The sequence below is a fragment of the Lepidochelys kempii genome, chromosome 4 (assembly GCF_965140265.1).
Source record: "Lepidochelys kempii isolate rLepKem1 chromosome 4, rLepKem1.hap2, whole genome shotgun sequence".
In the NCBI taxonomy this organism is placed as follows: Eukaryota; Metazoa; Chordata; order Testudines; family Cheloniidae; genus Lepidochelys; species Lepidochelys kempii.
This window is the reverse complement of record NC_133259.1, coordinates 94525382-94547987: the sequence shown is the minus strand read 5'-3', so window position 1 is coordinate 94547987 and position 22606 is coordinate 94525382. Positions and strand designations below refer to the sequence as shown.

The window sequence follows — 22606 nt, the reverse complement described above, 5'->3', positions numbered from 1 at the left end:
ATCCCAAGTAGAGATGTACAGTGGGGAGGGTTCCTATTTTCCCAGACAGTCATGTAGTACAACTCACAATTTAGCTCTTAATCCTGGTACATAATTTTAATATATAATATAGCTAATTAAATTGAAAAAAGTCATGACTGAAACCCAGAGTTTTTTTAAATTTTAGATGATCTGACTTCGGCTGATCGTGCAATAACTGCATACTGTAATTATTTCAATTATTTATTTTTCTGTATGTCTATAGCATACTCATTTACAAATTAACAGATTCACATTACTGTATGGTAATTTAACTAAAATAAATCTTACCGCTCCTTTACAGTACAGTCTTAATTTCCCTGATGGTGTGCGAACAATCACAGACATTCTTTTCCTAGTGCTGGAAGAGAGATAACATTGCAATCCATCAACATCACCAACCTTTTTCATCCATCAATAAAAAATAGAATACTTGAAAATGTGCATTTATATATTTATAGATACACATCATACTAATTGTACAGTATATAAATCGGAGGTAATTGTATCTACTAGTCCTACCACTAGCTTTTCCTCCTCCTCCATGAAACTGGGGGCAGAAATGAAGAAAAAATGGTTACTTACCACAGTAACTGTAGTCTTTTGAATGTGTTCTCTCTGCACATCCCCACTTGCAGGAAGCATTCCAGGGCACACTGAGGTATAGGAACCTTCAGTGAAGCAGTACCCAATGACACCTAATGAGTGCCCTCACAGAGCACGAAATATTTGGAGCAAGATTATAAAAAAAGTCATGTACTCTGGACCACCTCAGCTCCTTCTTCCATGGGCACGAGGTGTGTCATAGGTGCAAGACCTCAAGACCCCATTACACTCAAGTACTGCTGAATGGGACAGGGGATAAGTTGGAGATGTGCTGGGGAAAGAATGGAGCTTGCCTAGAGTGAATTGTGTTCTGTTCATCTCCAGACAGCACAATGACCCCTAGGGAACCTTTACAAGCAGTCATAAATTAAAATAACCCTGGAGTATGTTCTAACTTATGCTGAAGGCTGAATCAGCATTCAGTTGCCTTCAAAACTAGGGTGGGAGGGAGGAGGCACAAAAGTTGCCTTAAGTCACCTTTGTGTCGTCCTTCCCCTCCTTTGGGTCCTGCACTGGATACACCTTGGCAGCACCTGAGGATATGGGTCTAAATGTGCAACTACCTAGCTTTCAGAGTAACAGCCGTGTTAGTCTGTATTCGCAAAAAGAAAAGGAGGACTTGTGGCACCTTAGAGACTAACCAATTTATTAGAGCATAAGCTTTCGTGAGCTACAGCTCACTTCATCAGATGCATATCGTGGAAACTGCAGCAGACTTTATATATACACAGAGAATATGAAACAATACCTCCTCCCACCCCACTGTCCTGCTGGTAATAGCTTATCTTTAAAGATAAGCTATTACCAGCAGGACAGTGGGGTGGGAGGAGGTATTGTTTCATATTCTCTGTGTATATATAAAGTCTGCTGCAGTTTCCACGATATGCATCTGATGAAGTGAGCTGTAGCTCACGAAAGCTTATGCTCTAATAAATTGGTTAGTCTCTAAGGTGCCACAAGTACTCCTTTTCTTTTTGCAACTACCTAGCTTGTATATTACACTGTAACTTAAGGGAATTTTGGCTCAAACCCCAAAATTCATTCCAGCGATGCACAGAAGGTTCCCACACCCACAGCTAGTTGTAGAAAAGAAGGAAGTGAGGTGGTTGAGATGCCCAGACCTTTTAAATATTTTGGGCCAGGAGAGAACACTTACACATCACCGAAGGGCACTACTTTATAGAAGGTTCTTGAACCCCAGAGGCATCAAGGGATGCATCCAAAGGTGGAAATGTGCATTGACTATCTTGAAGAAAAGATAAGTACTTATCCTTGTAGCATCCGTGGCTCTTCAAGATGTTGTTGTCTGTGGGATCCCACTTTAGGTGCACACACACCCTGAGCACACAAGAGCACTTTCCATTGGCCCATGCCTGCAATATGCATGTCCTCGTGTTCCCTGACCCAGTAGCACAAAGAGCAGAGCAGCCACAACCATCTCTTAGTTCCCTCACTAATTCAGAATCCTAGATAAGGTGGTCTCAGAAAAAAACAAAGATGGAGGGATCTACACAGACAACAGTATCTCTAAGAACCACAGGCCTTGTCCTGTTAAGATAGTTTAACAAAACTCTTGAATGTCCAAAGTGTGGAGTTTCTTATCTATCAGGAAGAAATGGGGTTTTGGAAAGAAAACAGGTAAATTAATAGATTGGTTCAAATTAAAGTCTGACAGAGCAGTGGGAATAAATTTGGAGTGAGGTCTTACCACCATCTTATCTTTGTGGAATGTTGCATAAAATGGGTTCGCCATGAAAGTTTGGAGTTCATTAACCTTCCTGGCTGATGTAACTGTGACTAAAAAGGCCATCTTAAAAGTAAGGAGTTTAAAGAGCATTCAGAAAGAGGAATGAAAGGGGGAACCATTAAATTTCTAAGGACAACATTAAGATCCCATATCAGAAGGGATTCCCTAAAGTATGCCATAACCCCTTTAGAAATCTGGGTACTGTGGGGTATAAAAACTGAGTATAACAGTACTACGGGTGGCATACTGAGATCACTGCAATGTAGTTTTTCATGGAACTGAAAGAGAGTCAACAGTGTTACAGATTCAGAATATAGTTAAATATTTTTGGTATGAGGGTCTTCAACAGGTCAAGGTTGTGTTGGGCTGCACAAATCTGAAAATATTTTCCATTTAGAGGAGTAAGTTTTCCATTCGGAAACTTTTTACTTAGCAAAAGGCACTTGTAGAGAGCAATCTCTGTCAGTAGTACTAAACCAACCAACATCCAGGCTGCCAGATGTAGTGACTTTGGGTCTGAATTAAGTTTTGGCCTTTTGTTCTGTGATAGTATGTTTGGAGAACCAAAGTGGTATGGGAGGCTGGACAGACATTTTGAGGAGATCTGTTAGCTTCATATTGGCCGAGAAAATTCAGGCTATCAGGATTTGGAATTGGTGGAAATATGTACATGAAATCCTGATCCCACAGTAAGGAAAGCATCTTGTAATGATCCCAGACTCATGCCACCCATGTCATGACCCCACAGGTCTTGAACTTGGGTCCACATGGTTCCCAGTTGACTGTTGCCTCCCTGCTCTTACCCAGTGGCTCACTACTAACTAACTAAATAGGCCTTGCCTACACTAAAGCTGTAATTGATCTAAGTGACGCTAGTTAAGTTGTATAACTTGGTCAACGTAACTAACATCGACTTAAAAGCGGTGTCTATACAATGCATGTGGATTGGAGAGCAGTGATGGGGAGTACTGAAGTCGACAGGACAGTGCTCTCCCATCGACTTAGTGCATCTTCACCAGACCCAAATTAACGCAGCTGCATCAATGGCAGTGGCATCGATTTAGCTGCGTAGTGAAGACAAGCCCTGAGTGCTGAGATCATGAAACCTGACGTTACACCAGGGAGGCCTCCCCTGGGCTCTGACTGGAGCAACATTTGGACCTCTGATTTGCCAGAGCTTCCTATTTAACCCAAAGAGAGGCACAAAAAGTTGTCTGCACAACTGGGCTCTAATTGGCTGCTGCTCAGATCCCTTGCTCAGCCCTACAGACTCTGACCTGCCTGATTCCTGGTATCCTGACCTTGGCCTGACTCTTGGTGACCCAAATAGTATCTGATCCCATCCAAATTAGTTCATCTGACTCCTGCCTGGTTCCTGGTAACCTGAACATGATCCGCCTGAAACAGGTCACAAACTATCAGAGCTGGCCCCCTATGTCCCAGCCCCAACACTCCTCCTGGAACCAGGTCGCTAACCACTAGACCTAACTGCATACTTCCTGGCCCAGACACTCAGGAACAAAACATTGTACATTTCATGTTGTCTTTTGGGACAAAAAACTATAATGAGATTTAGTTACTGATGAAATATTGGTTTGATGATGACAATTTGTGATTGGTGATGGATTGTCTACTTCGGCAGTCTGGCAGACTGTTGCTGACTCCTGGAGGATGAAGAGAAATTGGGGTTATCCCATGTTGTTGACACCATGTTCATAATGTGATTAATTCCTGACACAGGGGTGATGCACAGGTGCCTCCTTGCTTGTTTATAGAGTACATTGCAGATGAGTTGTCTTAATAATTTGCACTGTAGAATTCTGTAGAGCAGGGTGGAACACTATGTAAGCTAATCTGACTGCTCATATTTTTAGGATATTTATTTGAAGAATCAAGTCCTTTTGAGACCAAGTCCATTGTATCTGCAGGTGTTCCGGTGTTTATCCCAACCTGTTCCTGTTGCATCTGTGATCAACATCTTTTCAGGTGGAGGTGTGGAGAAGTGCACCTCCATCCAAACGTTCCTGGAGTGTAATGACCAGCTCAGTGCAGACAGGTTGTGAGCTGAGATCACAATTCACATATTAATTTGATGTCTTGTATGATGATACACTGATCTTAGCCAGCCTTGTAATGGATGTGGTTGAAGTTTGGCTAGTGGCATCACACACACACAAGCTGACATGTTGTCCATAAGTATGAGGCAGTTTCTGATTGTATTTGTAGCATATGATTTGATATTGGTGACTACAGCTTGAAGAAAAACAACTCTGACTACAAATTAACAAAAACATACCTCTCAGAAGATGATGTGGGCTCCTATTAATTCTATAATTTGTGAAGAGATGAGACTTTTTTTTCCATAATTCTCCATGAATCTCAGCTGTCTGAATAGGTGAAAGACATAGTTCAGGGCTGTGGTGACTTCCTGATGATATCAGCCTTTGATCAGACAATAGTCTAGATATGGATAATCCTTAATGCCTAATCTCCTCAGATGTGCTGATACAACAGCTAGATATTTTGTAAAGCCTCTCAGTGCTGTGGATAGACCACATAGTAGCACTCTGTATTAGTAGTCATTAGGCCTCTTGTGAATCACAGGTACTTCCCGTGGGCTGGCTGGAAATATGGACATATGCATCTTGTAGCCTGAGAGCCATGAACCAGTCTTGAGCCTGAAGGGAAGGGATGGCAGAGGAATCTGTGATAGTGTGTATATTTGTTCAGGCGTCTCAGGTCTAGGACAGGACAAATATCCCCTTTTTTCTTTGGGATACGGAAATACCAGGAGTAGAAGCCTCTTCCCTTGTACTCCAGAGGTTTCTCTTCCGTGGCTCCTAGATTAAGTACAGGAGCCACTTCTTCCTTTAGCTATTTTTTGTGAGGTTACCTGAAGAGGGATTGGGAAGGAGGGTGAATGTATGTGGGAGGTGGGGGTTCCTAAAATAAGGAATGAAATTAGATGGAATAGCCATGGGAGGGAGACTACTTCTAGTGCTTAAATGTCTGTTATCATAGGTCATGACTGATGGAAGAAAGCAAGATAGCACCCAAAAGGCAGGGCTGGGTCCTAAGTAGCTCAAGCATGGCTCTCAACCCTTGCATCAAACCTGCTGCCTGGAAGCAGGTGTAGAATAACCAATGGTCAAGGAAGATAGTCTCCTTCAAGAAAATGTTGGCTTCTTCCTGCGCAGGTATCAAAAAATCTGTGAAGGGGAAATGTAGGTATCTTCTGCCTGGATTGCCTCTGATATCTAAAGGGCACATAGTTTGGGGCTGAAATGCAGATGACCAAGGAATGAAGTACTCTGGAATCTCTGAGGGAGCGCAGTGTGTCATCCATATACACAATGAGTAAGTCTGTGCCCTCAAGGGGCAAATCCTTGATCTGTGTGTGGTCATAGTGATGGCCATGAATAAAGTTGCAGTGATGCTGATGAATAGGTCTTTCTTCCAAATAGGTCTAAATTTTTGGAATCTTTGCCTTTGGGGTGCTCTTAATCTGTCTGAACTTTTCATAAACTGCAGAATGTATGTAACACCGCTCAAACACATTTTGGGGTATCCAACATTTTTGTTCTGCTCCTTTAGCCAGAAGAGGCACTTTAGTTGATGTCTGCCACAGGGTTTTAGCTTGATCTAAGACAGGGGCTCTCCAACTTCATTGCACCATGATCCCCTTCCGACAACAAAAATTACTACATGACCCTACGAAGGGGGACCAAACCCTGTGCTGTCCCGAGCCCCAATGTCCCAGTTGAGGGAGCCAAAGCCAAAGCCCCACCACGCTGGGCAGGAGCAAAGCTGAAGACCAAGGGCTTCAGCTTCAGCCAGGAGGCCTGTTATCTGAACTCTGCCACCCAGGGCTGAAGCCCTTGGGCTTCGGCACTGGGCGGTGGGGCTCAGGCTTCAGCTTTGGCTCCCAGCAAGTCTAATGCCAGCCCAGGTGACCTCATTAAAATAGGGCTGGGACCCACTTTGAGAACCACTGATAAGAAGCCCTTATAGATAAGGAGTGCTACGCTAGCAGGCACTGATGAACTTAGATAGAGAGCAGCTCCTGTCATCAGGTGCCAGTACCAGACCTGAAAAACACCACTTCACCAGGAGAGGATGATAACAGGTCTCAGAGATGAAAGATGTTGCTCCTGAGACTCCAGTGCCTGTCCCTCCTTCTAGTTGCTCCTGTTCTTCCCTGTTTGCAGCCAGGCATCTGGCAATATATGCAAAAGGGGATTGAGACCTTCGGCACTTCCTTGAAAGATAAGAAGGAGATCAACTCCTGGGTCCCCTGGAAGGAGGTCTCCAGTATGCCCAGTAGGAACAAGGTGGTGCATTACATTTGTAAAGGCTGGTTCAGATGCAACTGACCAGGCCATTGCCATGTTTGAGGTGGATGTATTGGAGCTCTCTAGTCTGTAGAGAGACACCTTTTTCCAACCTTTGTGAACTGAGGGGAAAAGGCTCAGCTTGATGGAGACAGTGTGTCCTGGTGATGAAGATGAAGAATAAACATCACTGAAAGGCAGTGCCAACCTTTGAGGTGACCTCTGGCTCTGTTATTGTCATCTATCATTGGAATCAACTTTTGTTGGGAAAAGAACATTTTGTTCTTTTCTATAGGAGAACATACATATGTGACTGAAAGATCTCTATAGTTTTTTTATATCTACTAGGATGAATCCTAGGTCCAAGGTCTTATTAAAATATTGTCCAAGAAGGAATGGACAATCAGCACTCTAATATACTCTGCACTGGCATAACTCTGCCACTGAAGTCAATGGGAGTTTTATTATTGACTTCAATAGAACCAGTTAGGTCAATGTTAAGAGCTTTCAAATATCCCAAACTTAGTCCTTCCCCTTTAAGGTAAACATAGGGGCTATGAGCATTCTTGTAAAGACCCTTTGGGTATGTCTACACTGCAATACAACACCCATGGCTGGTCCACGTTAGCTGACTCAGGTTCATGGGGCTTGGGCTGTGAGGCTATAAAACTACAGTGTTGAGGAGCTTAAATATGGATTTAGGAACATTACCTTAGGCATCCAGTTTTGAAAATTAGAAAAAAAACCCAAAAAACCACAGTTCGTTAATGAGACATCCAACCTTGCTTGTGCTGCTAAGCCCTAGCTGGAAGATATTGGCTGGCTTTAGTCCAGGATGAGAAAGGGAGGGAGAGAGCACCCACTTTTCAGTTCACTCAACTTATAAGAGAAGCCCCACACTGAATATACCCTCATTTTGAGTATTCTCATTTAGATGCATGTTTTAGGATAAAAATGAGGTAGGAACTGGTATATACATCACCCTACTACCCCATTCCCCTCTAAGCTAACCAAGTTCATTTTAGGCCTGTCCCTGGAGTACCTACCATACTGGCTGAACTCAACATGCCTTTCAGCTATAATTTGTATCATCACTAAGACTCTCAGTCTGCAGGAAAACTGTGGAACTATCCCCAGCTCTTTTTAGCCTCAACTCAATACATCCGAGCAAACTTTGTATCTGGATGTGTGCAAGTATGATATAAACTACTTTAGTGATGATCAGATAAGGTCCTCCTAACTGACGTCAGGTTCTACTCCCCACACTGTTTTATTATTAGTCTACCATAGGAATTTCATTAACTTAAGGGGGTTCCAGTCACTGAACTATACTGTCACCAGTTTACTGGAATAGTGTAGTTATCTTTTCTCCATATACATTCCTCATAGTGAATGACATATAACTAATGGGGGAGCAACAGCAGCAAAAACCTATTCCAAAATAGATCAATTGCAGCATAAGGAAATAAACTGAAAAAAAAATCACTTTTCTCCTCTGCCATAATTTCAGCAAAAGTCTGGTTCTGCTGAACAACTCACAGTGGCAGGCATTCTGGTGAATCTGGTTAATGTCTAGCTTTTGTCACTGTTAAGGAGAAATGGCTTAAATTTTCCCAACAATTTTTTTCATTAAAAAATGGCCTCTCAAAATTGAAACTTTTCATGAAAAATTTAAATTTTTGTTTTTCAAAATTTTTAGAAAAAATATGGAAACAAATGTAGACTGTTTTTGTTTTGCAAAATTATTTTTATTTTTCCATTTATTTCTCTTTTCCCTTTTTGTTTCATTTTCTGTTTTACCACTGTGTATCTTTTTATTAGTCCAATTAATCATACTTTTTTCATAGTTTTCTGACGGGAGTACAACTACTCATGGAGTCTGAAAGCATATAATTTGCCCAATCTCTGACAGAAGGGGGACCTTCCCACACATCTTGTTGTTTGGTCTTGATCCTGCACCAATCAAGTCAATTGGAGCTTTGCTACTGACTTCAACGAGCACAGGAGTAAGCCTCTAGTAAGGGAACTAAGCCGGGAATTCAGACTGAAACACTGTTTTTTCATAACACTCTTTGAAACTGTTTTCTCACACACTGTTCTATTAGTTTACTGCTGGCAGTGTGTGCTTCACCATGTGGAGGGAGAGGGCTTTCGAAAGCTGAGGGCTCTTGCCACACCCAACTGCATGGACACATGGGCCAATGGTTAAAGCATTGAATATATGTCCATTACTGCTAATGCTGACAGTATGAAGTAACTCACTCATTTTGATAACATGCCTTGCTGTGCACCTGTGACTGAAGAAACCTTGGAACAACTGAAACATGTCACAGAGGAGCAGCTGATGCCCCGTCACTGTCACCTGGTTTTGTGGCCTCTGACAATGTTATAAAAATCAGAATAGCATTGCATATAAAGAAAGACAGAAGAATCCTAGAATCTTTTACACTAAAAGCATGTATCTACCACAAGAGCCAAAGGACTAAGCTAGCAAGACTTCAGATGCTCCAGAAAAATCTGTTGCTTCAGGGGTGACTGAGTCACACCATGGTATTGTGGATTACCAACGATCCCCATCAGAGGAAGCTAATCTGAACTGCCTGAGGTCCACAGCCATTCATAGTCATATGCTGGTAGGGTTGAAAATCACACCCACTGTGCTAAATACAATACAATAAAAACTTATGCTTCCTAATAGTACATAATCACTTCTTTTCTACTCATAGGCACATACCTTATGATTAGCACAATTTTCACACTCCACAAGACTATGCACTGTAGCTTTAACCCTACTTTCCTGCACTTGCCCTTTTCTACATACCTCGTTACCAACTATCCTTTCAAAGTACTGTTGTGGATGTTTGGTGTAGCAGTGTGTTGTACCTGGACTGAGGTAAAAAAACCCTTTATTCAGCTTATGCTGGAAGGCAGCAAAGGGTTGCAAAAGTTACATCTACATAGGATCAGCTGCCTACTTTTCAAGAAAACAAAGCCATTTACAGTATCTGTAATTCTTGTTCTCAGAAAGTATAAATTGTAATAGATTACTTCTCTGAGGGTGCATGCTCCTCTCACAGAAATGTTGGGCAGGCTCAGAGCTCAAAATTCTGAAGTTGTTGGATCCAACAGGGAACATTTTGCACTTCTCCTGTGGAATAATAGTGACCCCTAGTGCCTCCAGTAAGTCTAAGCAAATATTAAAGAACTGGAAAGTAAACTGTGAAAGTTCTGATTTAAGTGGGTGAGTGTGTGAGTGGTAAGCTACTGTAACTTATTTCTTTAGAGAACAAGATTCACAGGTAAGTAGTTTTCATTTATCTAAAAAGCACAAGTGATATCTAATAACCATTCCTGGCAACTCTCAAGCTTTAAAAATGTTTATAAAACCTATAAAACAGGTAAAGATTAACAGGAAAAAGGGAAGGGAAACCTGTACTCCCATTCTATATAAATACTGCACATCGCTGTAACTGTCAAGCGAGTTGCAAGGCACTTTTTCCCACATACCTATTAACTTCTTACAACAAAAATGAAGGTTATATATAGAATCAATACAGGATGAAGTAACTTGCTCTGTCATTTTGTTCCTTTCCTCATCTATGCTTCCATCAGCTATATTTTGTAACTTTTCATCTTTTTAGGTGTCCCTGTTTCACCTCCCACTAGTTTTCTATGCATTTTCTCCTTTTAAAATATACGTATTTCTCTACTCAAACCATCTTCTTCAATATAAGTTTCTTTTCCAGTTGGGCTAGTCTCCCTTACGTGATTGTTGTTCAATATTTTCTCACTTTGTTCTTTCACCAGTTTCCTCTTCCCTTTGCCCATTCTTCTCTGGTCTTCACTTCATTAGGCCTCATTTTTCTCCAATTCCCTTTCCTTCAATCCTCCTCCTCTTCTTAGAGGCAACTTTCCCTGAAACACCTCCTTTGGCCTTTTCACCATTCCTGGCCTCCAAACTCGCACTTGAGTTCTACCCTCTCTGGTCCTTCACCTTAACCAAATCAATCACAGCTCCAGTGCAAGTCCTCTATGTACATGTGCCTCTCTCTCTCCTTTCTCTTTTTCCTCCAGGTCTGCCTGAGGTCAGTATAATGCTTCCTCCACTTATAAAACTCCTCCTCACCCTCACTGTGTCAGGGTAAGCAATCAGACAATTCACACACTTTAAGTTAAGCACGTGCTTAAGCCTTTGTAAAAGCAGGTCCTCAATTTCATATCCTGAGTCCTTCCACATGTACTTTCACATATCACATTCCATATACAGATACACTTTACAAACAAAATTGCACCTTACTTCCTTATGCGCACATACACAACTCCAGCAGAACACTGAGAGATCACATACTGAATGGAAAATTCCATTTATTTTATATACACACTACCAATGGAACAATGGTATACCATCAGTTATAATGTGAGAATATATACTATAGAGCTAAAGCACAGTACATATTATAAAGTTTCCAAATAAAGTACAAAACCCTTAGTCTTTTTCAAGTCTGAACATATGCTATCTCTATACTAAACCCACTATTTTATCCATCAAAGAAAAAATCAGCAGAGTATATATGCACAAAAATGACACTAACAAATAGAAAACAAAATATATCAAATGCTTATTTTGCATTACCTTGTAAATTCCAGCACATTTAGCAATTCATATCTTTCCTCATGGCCAAGCTGGAAAAAAGACATTTTTGTTCTTGAGATTTAAGCTTTTTTTTTTTTTTTTTTTTAAATAAAAGACTAGCAACTACTTTTTGGCATAAACCTACTGGACTAAATTGTATTAAATATGTAAACTATTTCATATTCATGCCAAAATATTAATAATAAATAATAGCATAATTTTAATGTACTTACAGAGTCTATAATTACTGAGTCAGGTGTCCTTCCAGTGAATACAAAATGAAGATGTTTGGCTGCTCTGACCAATGCTCCTTCATCTGCAACAAACCAATTTCAATTTTTTTTTAATAGATTGAGAAACTAACAAGAAAAAGAATTTTCAAGTTTTAAATACCTTTTAAGTATTGTAGGATAAACAACAAAGACAGGCAGATTTGTACCTGTTCAAATTTTCCAGTTATTCTTTTACCTCATCAATAAATAAATCATTTAGAAGGTCTTCCTTCCTCACTGCTCAAATTTTCTTTATTGTTCTTGAAAAAAGTTCAGTTTCTCAGCTATTTCCGAGTCATTGTAAATGTTACCCTCATTTAACAGCAGTCCTACTATTCTTTCCTCCTTTTCTTTTTCATTTTATATATTTGTATAATCCCTTATTATCTCTGACTAGCATTAATTCTTTTTGCTTTTCTGACACCCTTATTTTTTCCTCCTCAAACCATAACTGACTCTAAAAATTCTTGTTTAGGTGCCTCCCTGGTTTCCCATGTTGAGTAAAGGTACTTTATTTCTCATGTATCTGAGTAGCCTCTACTGGCATCACACTGGCCAATTCCTATTAATTGTCTTCTTTTCAAAGGATCTGTACTCTGTGCCTTCTTAATTATAGTGCTTTTCAAAATTTCTTATAGAATTTGAAAACTTTCCTCCACTGAACCCTACTCACTAAATTTCTTGTTTTCCCCAAAATTTGCTTTGCTGAAACTTAAAATATAACATTGGGACAATGCTGCAATTCTGTGACCCCATTCCTTACTACTGTATATGGAGTGAAAATATGATTATTCATTTAAATTTGTAAAACTGAAGTAGCTCATATTCAACATTTCTAAACTTCCCTATTATTCTTGCATTCTCTGGTAAGTTGTCCCCTTTTAGTGTTTTAGTTTCAGACGAGAAGTTGACACTACCAGTCTACCTGTGCTGGAGTCTTCTTGCCTCTTAGAAGGCCCACTGAAAAACATGAAACTATTTTTCGCTAGGTACATCTTAGAAGCTGCTCCATTAACTGCTGCACTGCTCCAAAGGAGCCACCACATCAGAGGCAGCACAGGAAAAAATTTCATAGGAGAATTATTTTCCTTTAGGTTGAAAGAGCAACCTCCAATGAGAAATAATAACCAAAGCCACAGCTAAATTTTACCCGGGTGTCTAAGGGTATGTCTACACTGCATCGGGATTGCAGTGCCTACACTGCCACCCCATTACTCATTGTTAATTTAATCCATTAACTTTTAACTTCAGTGTACATATCACTGAATCACAGAACTGGAAGGGATCTCAAGAGGTCATCTAGTCCAGTACCCTGCACTCATGGCAGGACTAATTATCATCTAGATCATTCCTGACAGGTGTTTGTTTAGCCTGCTCTTAAAAAGCTCTGATGATGGAGATTCCACAACCTCCCTAGGCAATTTATTCTGGTGCTTAACTACCCTGACAGTTTGGAAGTTTTTCCAAATGTCCAACCTAAATCTCCCTTGCTGCAATTTAAGCCCATTGCTTCTCCTATCCTCAGAGGTTAAGAAAAACAATTTCTTTTCCTCCTCCTTGTAACAACCTTTTACATACTTGAAAACTGTTATGTCCCCACTCAGTCTTCTCTTTTTCAGACTAAACAAACCCAATTTTTTCCATCTTCCCTCACAGGCCATGTTTTCCAGACCTTTAATCATTTTTGTCACTCTTCTCTGGACTCTCTCCAATTTGTCCACATCCTTCCTGAAATGTGGAACCCAGAACTGGACTATACTCCAGTTGAGGCCTAATCAGTGTGGATCAGTAGAGCGGAAAAATTACTTCTTGTGTCTTGTTTACAACACTCCTGCTAATGCATCCCAGAAAGATGTTCACTTTTTTTTTTTTGCAACAGCATTACACTGTTAACTCAATGAGTCGCTTTTCTGCAGCTCAAGCTAATGAGTCATTGCACTGTGATAGAAATGTCAGTCTTCTGCTTCAAGACTGGCTCTTATTTAAAGTGCCATAATAGCATAGTATATTAGATACTAACAGGCAACTGTGAGTAATAAGACTATATACACATCACAAAATGCTCATGCTGATTTTTGCAAGAATCTATTTGAAAAAAAATGTCTGAAGTGTGGTTTACTGGTGTTTTAAATATTGTCTTTTCTTGTTCTGTGTTGATGTTTGGCTTATCATCAGAATTGTTGTCCTGCTTAAGAGGTTTCATTTTCCTTCCTGATGATTACTACATAGTGTTATTTTTTGTGTGTGATACTTTGTTAAGTCAATGCCATTGCTATGAAGCATCAGAGAGAGCCATAAACAGGGGTGTTAGCTTGTCTTTTGGCTTACTGAACACATTCTTCTGAATTTTATTTGTATTTCTTAACTCATTCAACTTTTCGCAGCACAGCAGTTTGGGTGTTGCAATGTAGATAACAAACCACCCTTTATTATTGTACACTCTATGTGACATCTACAAATCCTCCCTAAGACATGGATTGGAAAAAAATCCCGAACAGTGCCTTTTATAGAAGTAAAAATGTATGAAACTGATCTTAAATATCACTACGTTTGCACATTTATTTAAGTTTCTGGGCAAGGGGTAGACCTAGGGGTAATTCATCAAGTTCTGAATTAACATTCTTGCTGAGTGGACTGAATATTTTACAGTTCACATATAGTTATTTAGCTCTTACCTGGAGATGCTGCTTGATATATAATCTTATCACCTTCTCTTTCTGGAACAGCTGTATGACACACTGCCATCATTGTTAGAAACTCACAAATTATAGGTGCAGTTGGCTAGTCCAAAAACAGGGTAAAAAGTAACAATTAATCTGTGCACTGTTAAAATGTTAGTACATATTGGCAAATATTAATTCAGGGGAAAATCTCCTTTTCTGGTTACAAAGAATAAACATTTTTAAAATTTCTACATTCTTTTGGTTGATGACATTATACATAAACCATTTTCAACATTCACCTAATTTGTTTCAAGTACATTCAAACTGCTGCTATACTTTACTTTTGTATAGTCGGTGCAAGTATTGATGCCTACAATTAAGGCTTCCCAAGTGTAATGGGGTGTTCACCTCAGACTAGCCTAGAAGAGATCAATGAGGCTGAGAAGGGACCCATTAACAGGATAGGAGGAAGGAAACTAGGTAACCTCAGTAACCCTTGAATGAAGATGGAGCCCAGCTGAGTAGGAACAGACAGGGCTAGTATAAAGACAGGAAGTTGACAGCAGAAAGGGAAAAGGGCTGCAGTAAGGGAGCCAGTAGCCACTCTGGACATCACAGAGGGACGTAAGTAAACCTAAAGGAAAAGGGTGCAGGAAAAGGCTCAGGGAAATAGCAACAAGGCTTAAGACGGTGCAAACCTTGGCTACTGAATAGAGGGTCCTTGAGCTGGAACCCAGAGTAGAGGACAGGCCTGGGTTCCCCTACCAGCCACTTGGGAAGTGGCACCATCTGGGTGGTGAATGGGAAGACAAGACAACCTGAGACAGTTTGTATGGAAAGACTATGATACCCCAGAAGGGGTAAAAACACACAGTGACCTATCCAAAGGGCCAAGTCACAAAGAGAGAGCGGCAGCAGGATGCGCAATGAGCAACAGAAGGTGATGTCAGACCTGAAAAGAGCTAATTCCCAGAGCAGCCAGGAGGAGATGCCGTAGCAGTGTATGAACCCTGTGGCACTAATACTTTCCATAATATAACACTGTGGTCAGTTGTTTATAATTTTGCCAAACTTCAACCATTTGGACTGAAACTACCCATGCCATGTCTAATTCAGACTGATTTACTTTGGAAATTTTCAGCAAAAATGGTTCAGACATTTCTCAGAACAAGATCAGGAAAAAATAAGTTGGTTTTCCCACATTAACAAAATTCGTGCAAATGTTTTTGTTGAGAAGCTCGAATGCCTCTATACTTAGAAGATGGACTTGAAATTCGGCCATTTAGTGTCAGGAAGTAAAACATTAATATCAATTAACAGCTCAACTGGAAATGTAAATAAATCATGTAAGTAGGCACATTAGATATGGACAAAAGTTGAATGACATACTGAAATGTTTTATTCAGTAATGTGTGCATGGTTAACATCTATTGTGAAGTGAATTCTCTTTTAATATTGTCTGGACACAGTATTTTTTATTTTACTATGGCACTATCACTGCCCATGCTGTACTTTTTCTGTGGACATATGATTTCAGGTTCCAGTCCAGTCAATTCAACACCTCTCCTGAACAGTTTAAAGAAATAGCTGCTGCATTTTCTGTTAAAACTTGTGCCCAATCCCACACAAAGGGCAGACTGAAGCAAGGTCAGTCAGATTGCTTTTAGTGTGACAGTCTAAACAAAAATAATTCATTTTTTTTTTAAACTCAGCACTTTAGTTCATCTGTAGATCTCAAAACACTTCAAACTGACAGCAGGAAATCACCAATTTTAAGATCCCCAAACTCTTGCCAAAAACAGTAATTTCCCAAAAGAATTCCTAAGACGTGGAGTTGTCAATACTGAGAGTCACTTAGGAAAGATTCTTGTACTACTGCAAATGAGAAACACAGAACTCTACTAAAAGTGAGGCACTTCACCTGTAAAAACAACAATTCCCGAATACTGTACAGAATGATAAAACTCTGAGAAAATGACAATTCAAGAAATAGTATTGAAGGAGGAATGGTATAACTATATGGTAAGTCACCAATCTCAGAAACCTCTTTAGTTTCACTTTCAAAATGGGATGGCTCTGTCCTGTCCTTCGATTCAGAGCCCTGAATTCCTCCAGGAAAGAGGCACACGTTTACTAATTTCTGTTATAAGACCTGATCCAGCAAAGAACTTGAGCATTTGGTTAACTTTAAAAGTCTGTGAGTTGTCCTACTGAAGAAAATTTATATATCATCTCTCCTCCAAGCATCATAAAGTAAGAAGGACCTTTGTCTCATTTTTATTTCATTAGTTAATTTAGATGTATATAAATACATAAATGGTACCCATCCAAGGACTCTGGGCATTCTACCATCACCTAAACCACATAGATCATAAAATAAACGTAACTAGGATAAAAAGTTGGTAGAAACATTTAAGAGTTATAGGTTTAAGACTGCTACCCTCAAGACCCAAAAGAATACCACCCCAGGAGCCAAACAAAAACAAACATTATCCTAAGAGGAGAACAAAAGAAATGCTATAAAAACTAAGAATACCTAATTAAGGGCTTATCTACATGGAGTCTTAGGGTATGTCTACACTAGAACTGGAAGGTGTAAATTCCAGTTTGAGGACATATCCATGCTATCCCTGATCAAGCTAGCACGCTAAAAACAGATATGTAGCCACGACAGCAAAAGCAACAGCATGGGCTAGCTGCTCTGGTACAAACTTAGGGTGGCTAGCCCCTGCCATGGCAGTGGCAATACCTGTATTGTTAAGAGTGCTAGTTCCATCAGTTAGTCCACGTATATTTCCTCAAACTGGAATTTACATCTTCCAACACTTGTGTAGACACACTCTTAGTACAGGGTAAGCCACAGTGAGACTCTACATCGCACTAGCTTGCCATAAACTAACTAGCCATATTCACCCTGGACTGCACACTACAAGTTCCACAGTGTGCTTTGAGGTTGCACACTATAGACCTTTTAGTTTGTGGTAGCAGAGTCTACATGACCAGTTAGTGTGTGTCAAGTTCGTGCACTGTAGATTCACATACCAGTTTGCTGCGCACTAAGTCTCTCTGTAGGAAAGCCCTAAGGAATAATGACTATGCTAACATCTAACTATTTACACAAGAAAGGCTGCTGATAAGTACTAGAAAAAACAGTGAGCACGGGGCACCGTTAGGACCTCCAACTTTAGTTATGGGCAGTGAGAAGGAACTGAGAATGGGACAGAATGATATCTTTGTTTGGAGGCAGGAGGTCACTAAAGGTGCATGCACCACTCCAATGCGTACTCCTCACCAGAAGTTTCCAACTTAATACACTGAGCATACACTCACCGACAATGGAATAAATATGTGTACAAGACATCTCAAAGAACATGTGGGTATAATTACAATTAACAAATTTCCATGGCTAATGAGTACAAAAAACTTTACATGAATGGAAAGCTGGGCTATTATTTACATAGAATATAGGTGGGTTTCATATAAGTACAAAATTTCATTTCCTTTAAAGGATACTCTTTCTGTTTTATTGAAATCATTCTTTTCATCTTGTAAAATAACATTTATTTTCTATATCACGTACATGATTGCTTTGGAGATTCTCCAGCAGTGATGGATCACTAAATGGTTTCTCTTCTCCAGTCTGCGAGTCCTGACTAAGAAAAATTAAGTAGAGAAGTAAGAAGAGCATCATTAGTATTTTCTTAATCATTCATTTGAAAATCACCAATGACCACACACTAAAGCCAAACTTAATTTTTTTTCTTTATTTCTAACCATGACACTATGTTAACTGACAAATGTACACATACACAGAGTAACTGAACTGAACCCAGTCTGTATTGGATAACTCTGAAATCTAAACAACTCTCTTGATATATAAAATTACAACACAGAGGCCACTTTGGCCACTGGCTTTACTGGATGTTGTAAAAGGGACACAGTAAAAATTAATCCCAAATAAAATTATAGGTCCCAATCCTGCAATCTGTTCTCCACAGGAGCCCCTTATGCCCAGGTGGAGTCCCACTGAAGTCACAGGGACTCTGCATAGGTGCAGGGGTTTGCCCACACTGAGTAGATGGCACAATGAGGCCCCATTGTTTATTTTTATACGTGAAATTATACTATATTTACTTTTAATAATGGAACATTTGTGAGTGTCCAGCATACGCTACGAAAAAGATGCTAAAAAATACAGCATTTGTATTAGAGTTTAGTTCATCATACACAAATTTCCAAATGATACCAACATTACAATACACTTATAATATGCCAGAGTTCTTGAATGTGTCCTCTCTAACCTTCATAGCCTCTGTAGTAGAGAAAGAGGCTGAAGTCTGGGGCCTGGTATAAGGCCTGAGACCTGAACAAAAGTCAGGCTATGAGCAAAAGTCAGACAAAGCAAACACCTACTTGCAAGTTCACTGGCCAGAACATGAACTTTGCAAAAACATGGCTGGTGTTGCTAAAACACAGGCACCCCTAAGTACTACTAGGGACTGGGTATTCATGTAAACACGTTCCAGGAGGGTAGTACAAAAACACCATTATATATGTTATGATATAAACACACTCCCCGAAGATGGCACATGGCCACTCTGACCCCTCATGAAGATACGATCAGGATGACAGGATAATGGATGGAGATGTTTTGTTCGAACCAACGGGTACAAGGTGCAGGGTGGTAACTAACCATGTCAGAAGGGTAATACATAACTTGTTTGCATCAGTGTATAAAAGAGAGGTCACAGAAGAACCATCTTTGTCTGGACTAGGAGGCAGCAGAAAGTCCTGATGCTGACTGAGCTGGTCCATTTTCAGGGGCATATATGTATTAGTGTCTCTGTAGAGTCCATGGGGTACTAATACTGTGCTTTGTCGGCAATAAACTTGGCCAAGAGCCTTTGCCACTGAACCAAGTCTGTGGTCCTTCTGGATAGTATACCAAGGTTTGCTGACTGAACCAGCTATCTGTGGGCTGGTACAGCACATGGAGAGAAAACAGACATACGTATGCCACCTGACAACAGCCTTCTCAAGGACACCCAACTTAGGTCTTTTGCCTCTTTCTTGGGGCAGAATCCTGCAATTTGCTCCCTCCAGACTGGGGTCTTGGGCTGCAGTCTTTTGCAATTCACTATGACCACCTCAGCAGATCTGACATCAATTCTGCACCTGCATTTCTGTTCTCTTAGGGGCTATGACAGGGTTATTCAATGACCAGCCAGCTTTCATAAAGCTGTTTATTCAAAACAAAAGCAATTCAGAGAAATCATTTATGCCAAGCTTACTAGGTGGTCACCCATCTTCCACACAGAGCAGTGATGGGCAACCTGTAGCCCATCAGGGTAATCTACTGGCGGGCCGTGAGACAATTTGTTTACATTCACCATCCGCAGGCACGTCTGCCTGCGGCTCCCAGTGGCCACGGTTCATCGTTCCCAGCCAATAGGAGTTGCGGGAAGCGGCAGGCAGCACGTCCCTGCAGACTGCGCTGCTTCCCGCAGCTCCCATTGGCCAGGAACGGCGAACCGCGGCCACTGGGAGCTGTGGGCGGCCATGCCTGCAGACGGTTCATGTAAACAAAACTGTCTCATGGCCCGCCAATGTATTACCCTGATGGGTCACGTGCAGCCCGCGGGCCGCAGGTTGCCCACCACTGACAGAGACTCTGACAGGTTTAAAGCACTTCAGGTCCTAAGCAAGGCCTATCTTTCAGTCACAGCCCCATGCTAGCTGGTGAGTGCTAGGATACAGTGTGAGTAACCCTCTCCACAGGTCAGGACTGATATTTTATACAGTTTCAAGGCCTTTTGAATCAGATCAAATCAGGAGGCTGAAACTTCAAAAGACTCGTTACAACAGTATTGTTTCAGTATTGGGGAATTGCATTATTTAACCCCATTGCCTTTAGTTTCTGAAGGAAACATCCTTTATCTTACTTTTTAGCCCAAAACACAATTACTAGTAAGTACATTGATATACATATAGCATTTATAAAAGTTAACACAAGCAACTTTGAATACTCCATGTTTTCATAGCATCGCATGTTGCAAGTATTATAATTTAGTTCACCATGCATATAACATTTCCAAACTATACCACAATTGCACTACATATTTATCCTTGTAAATGAGGCAACATACTATACTTTATATCTTTCCTTGAAAAAAAGGATTTAAATTGCAGAGTTTTGTGACTGATGATCTGCTTGACGATAGCACTGAACTCCCACAAATACTCCCTGACCCAAACATGAAACTGGCACTCAGTGCTGGTAATATGTTTGGCCTGCACACTCTCAATCCCTTATTATTCACACCTGTGCCTGGCATAATTTACTTGCCCTTCCCTCTCTTTCCCTCACCCCAACTTTCAGCCAGTGTTGTGGCAGTAAGGGTTAAAGTGCTGGTGGTCAATGCAACAGTGAGCACTCAACAACTATTTTGACTCAAGAGTTTCCCTTCCCAACATAATGAAGCAGTATAATATTTCTGTAGAATTTTATGGATTACAATTTAACTATATTAAAACAGGAGCTCTCCTTAAGGTCTCATTAGAAGCCACTGCGCCCAAAAGATATTTTCCCTTTCTTCCAGGGATTTCCCTTCAACTAGGTAACTTGGAGTCTAGGGAGCCAAGGATTTTTTGGACAGTTATAGATTAAATTATCTTGTTTTAGAAAACCCTTGCATAAATAAAATAATTTAAAATCATCATTGATTCCTCTGGTAAATACAAATATGAATCATGATTTTTGAATGCTTGGGGTTGGCAATACTGAAGTCCCTCTCTGTTCCTTGCAACTGTCATTCTTTTTCATGTATGCACTGGGTGTGAGGAGTGGAGGCAGCCTTACTTCATCTGACTCAGATCACCTGAACACCAAAGTTGCAACTCTGACAGAGGGGCAGGAGGGCGGGTAAAGGAATGGACATGAGCAACACATCTTGAAGAACAGTTACAAAAGATAAGTAACCATTTCTTCTTCTTCAAGTGCTTGCTCATGTCAATTCCATTATAGGTGACTCACAAGCAGTATCCATGGAGGCGGGCTCAGAGTTCATGGTCATGCAGCTTGCAACATTGCTAGACTGAAGCCAGCATCGTCACGGGCCTGCTAGGTAACTGCGTGATGAGACGTAAACATGTGGACAGATGACCAGGTAGCGGCCGTACAGATAACTTGAATCGGCACTTGGGCCAGGAAGGCCACCACCAAGGCTTGCGCCCTAGTCAAGCAAGTAATTACAATTGCCAGTGGAGGCACTTTCGCCAGATCATAGCAGCAATGGATGCAGGTGGTGATCCATGATGAAATTCTCTGGGCAGATGCTGGACAACCTTTCATCCATCACTGCAACAAACAACGGCGTCAACTTACAGAATGCCTCAGTCCTTTTGATGTAAAAGGCTAGCACTCTCCTGACGTTTAGAGAGTGCAATTTGCACTCCTCTTCCAACTTATGAGGTTTTGGAAAGAAGACAGGTAAATATATGTCTTGGCTCATATGAAACAGTGAAACTACCTTGGGCAGGAAAGCCGGGTGCGGCCGCAGCTGGACCTTGTCTCTCTAGAACACCATATAGGGCGGCTCTGAGGTAGGCACCCTAATTTCCAAGGCCCTGCAGGCAGATGCTATTGTGATCAAGTAAGAAACCTTCCAGGAGAGGAGGAGAAGGGAGCAGGAAGCCAGAGGCTCAAGAGGCGTACCCCTGAGTCGTGACAGCATGAGATTCACATCCAAGAGAATGATGGGGTCCTGGATGTGGGAGTAGAGTCACTACAGCCCTTTCAAAAACCAGACAGTCATATTGTGAGTGAAGACCAACCTGCCCTGGGACAGAGGGTGGAAGGCCGAAATAGCGACCAAGTGGATCTTAATCGATGACAGGACAGGCCCTGGAGCTTGAAATGCAGAGGATAGTCCAAAATTGCCTGCAATGAAGCCTGTTCTGGTCGGATGCCCTAATCTGACGCCCAGCATGTGAACCTTTTCTATTTGGCCAGGCAGATCGCTCTTTCTGCTACCCAACAAAAACTGCTGGAGACGAGCCAAGCACTCCTGTTCATCCACATTCAACCATGTAGCAGCCAGGCAGTCAGGTGCAACACCACCAAGTTTGGTTGCAGAAGACTGCTGTGGTTCTGGGACAGCAGAGCCAGCCAGAGAGCCAGCTGCAGCGGAGTGGCCACCGAAAGGTCCAGCAACATGCTGAACGAGCACTGGCGAGGCCAAGCCGGGGCTATCAGGATTACCTTGGCTTTTTGTTGTTTGATCTTCACAGGGACTCTGTGGATTAAGGGCACTGGTGGGAAGTCATAAATCAGAGCC

General features: G+C 41.1%; 1 protein-coding gene across 7 annotated transcripts in view; it reads right to left on the bottom strand.

The window, feature by feature from the left end:
* The window catches only part of ATP8A1 (ATPase phospholipid transporting 8A1), a 241893-nt gene that overhangs the window by 125351 nt on the left and 93936 nt on the right, over positions 1-22606 (bottom strand). For all 7 annotated transcript variants that reach the window (XM_073342153.1, XM_073342148.1, XM_073342147.1 and 4 more), the window contains 5 exons: positions 17851-17923; positions 14283-14388; positions 11569-11651; positions 11336-11385; positions 310-379 (listed from right to left, as the gene is read on the bottom strand). In XM_073342153.1, the coding sequence (XP_073198254.1) occupies positions 310-379; positions 11336-11385; positions 11569-11651; positions 14283-14388; positions 17851-17923 (382 nt within the window). The remainder of the gene's footprint in view (positions 1-309; positions 380-11335; positions 11386-11568; positions 11652-14282; positions 14389-17850; positions 17924-22606) is intronic.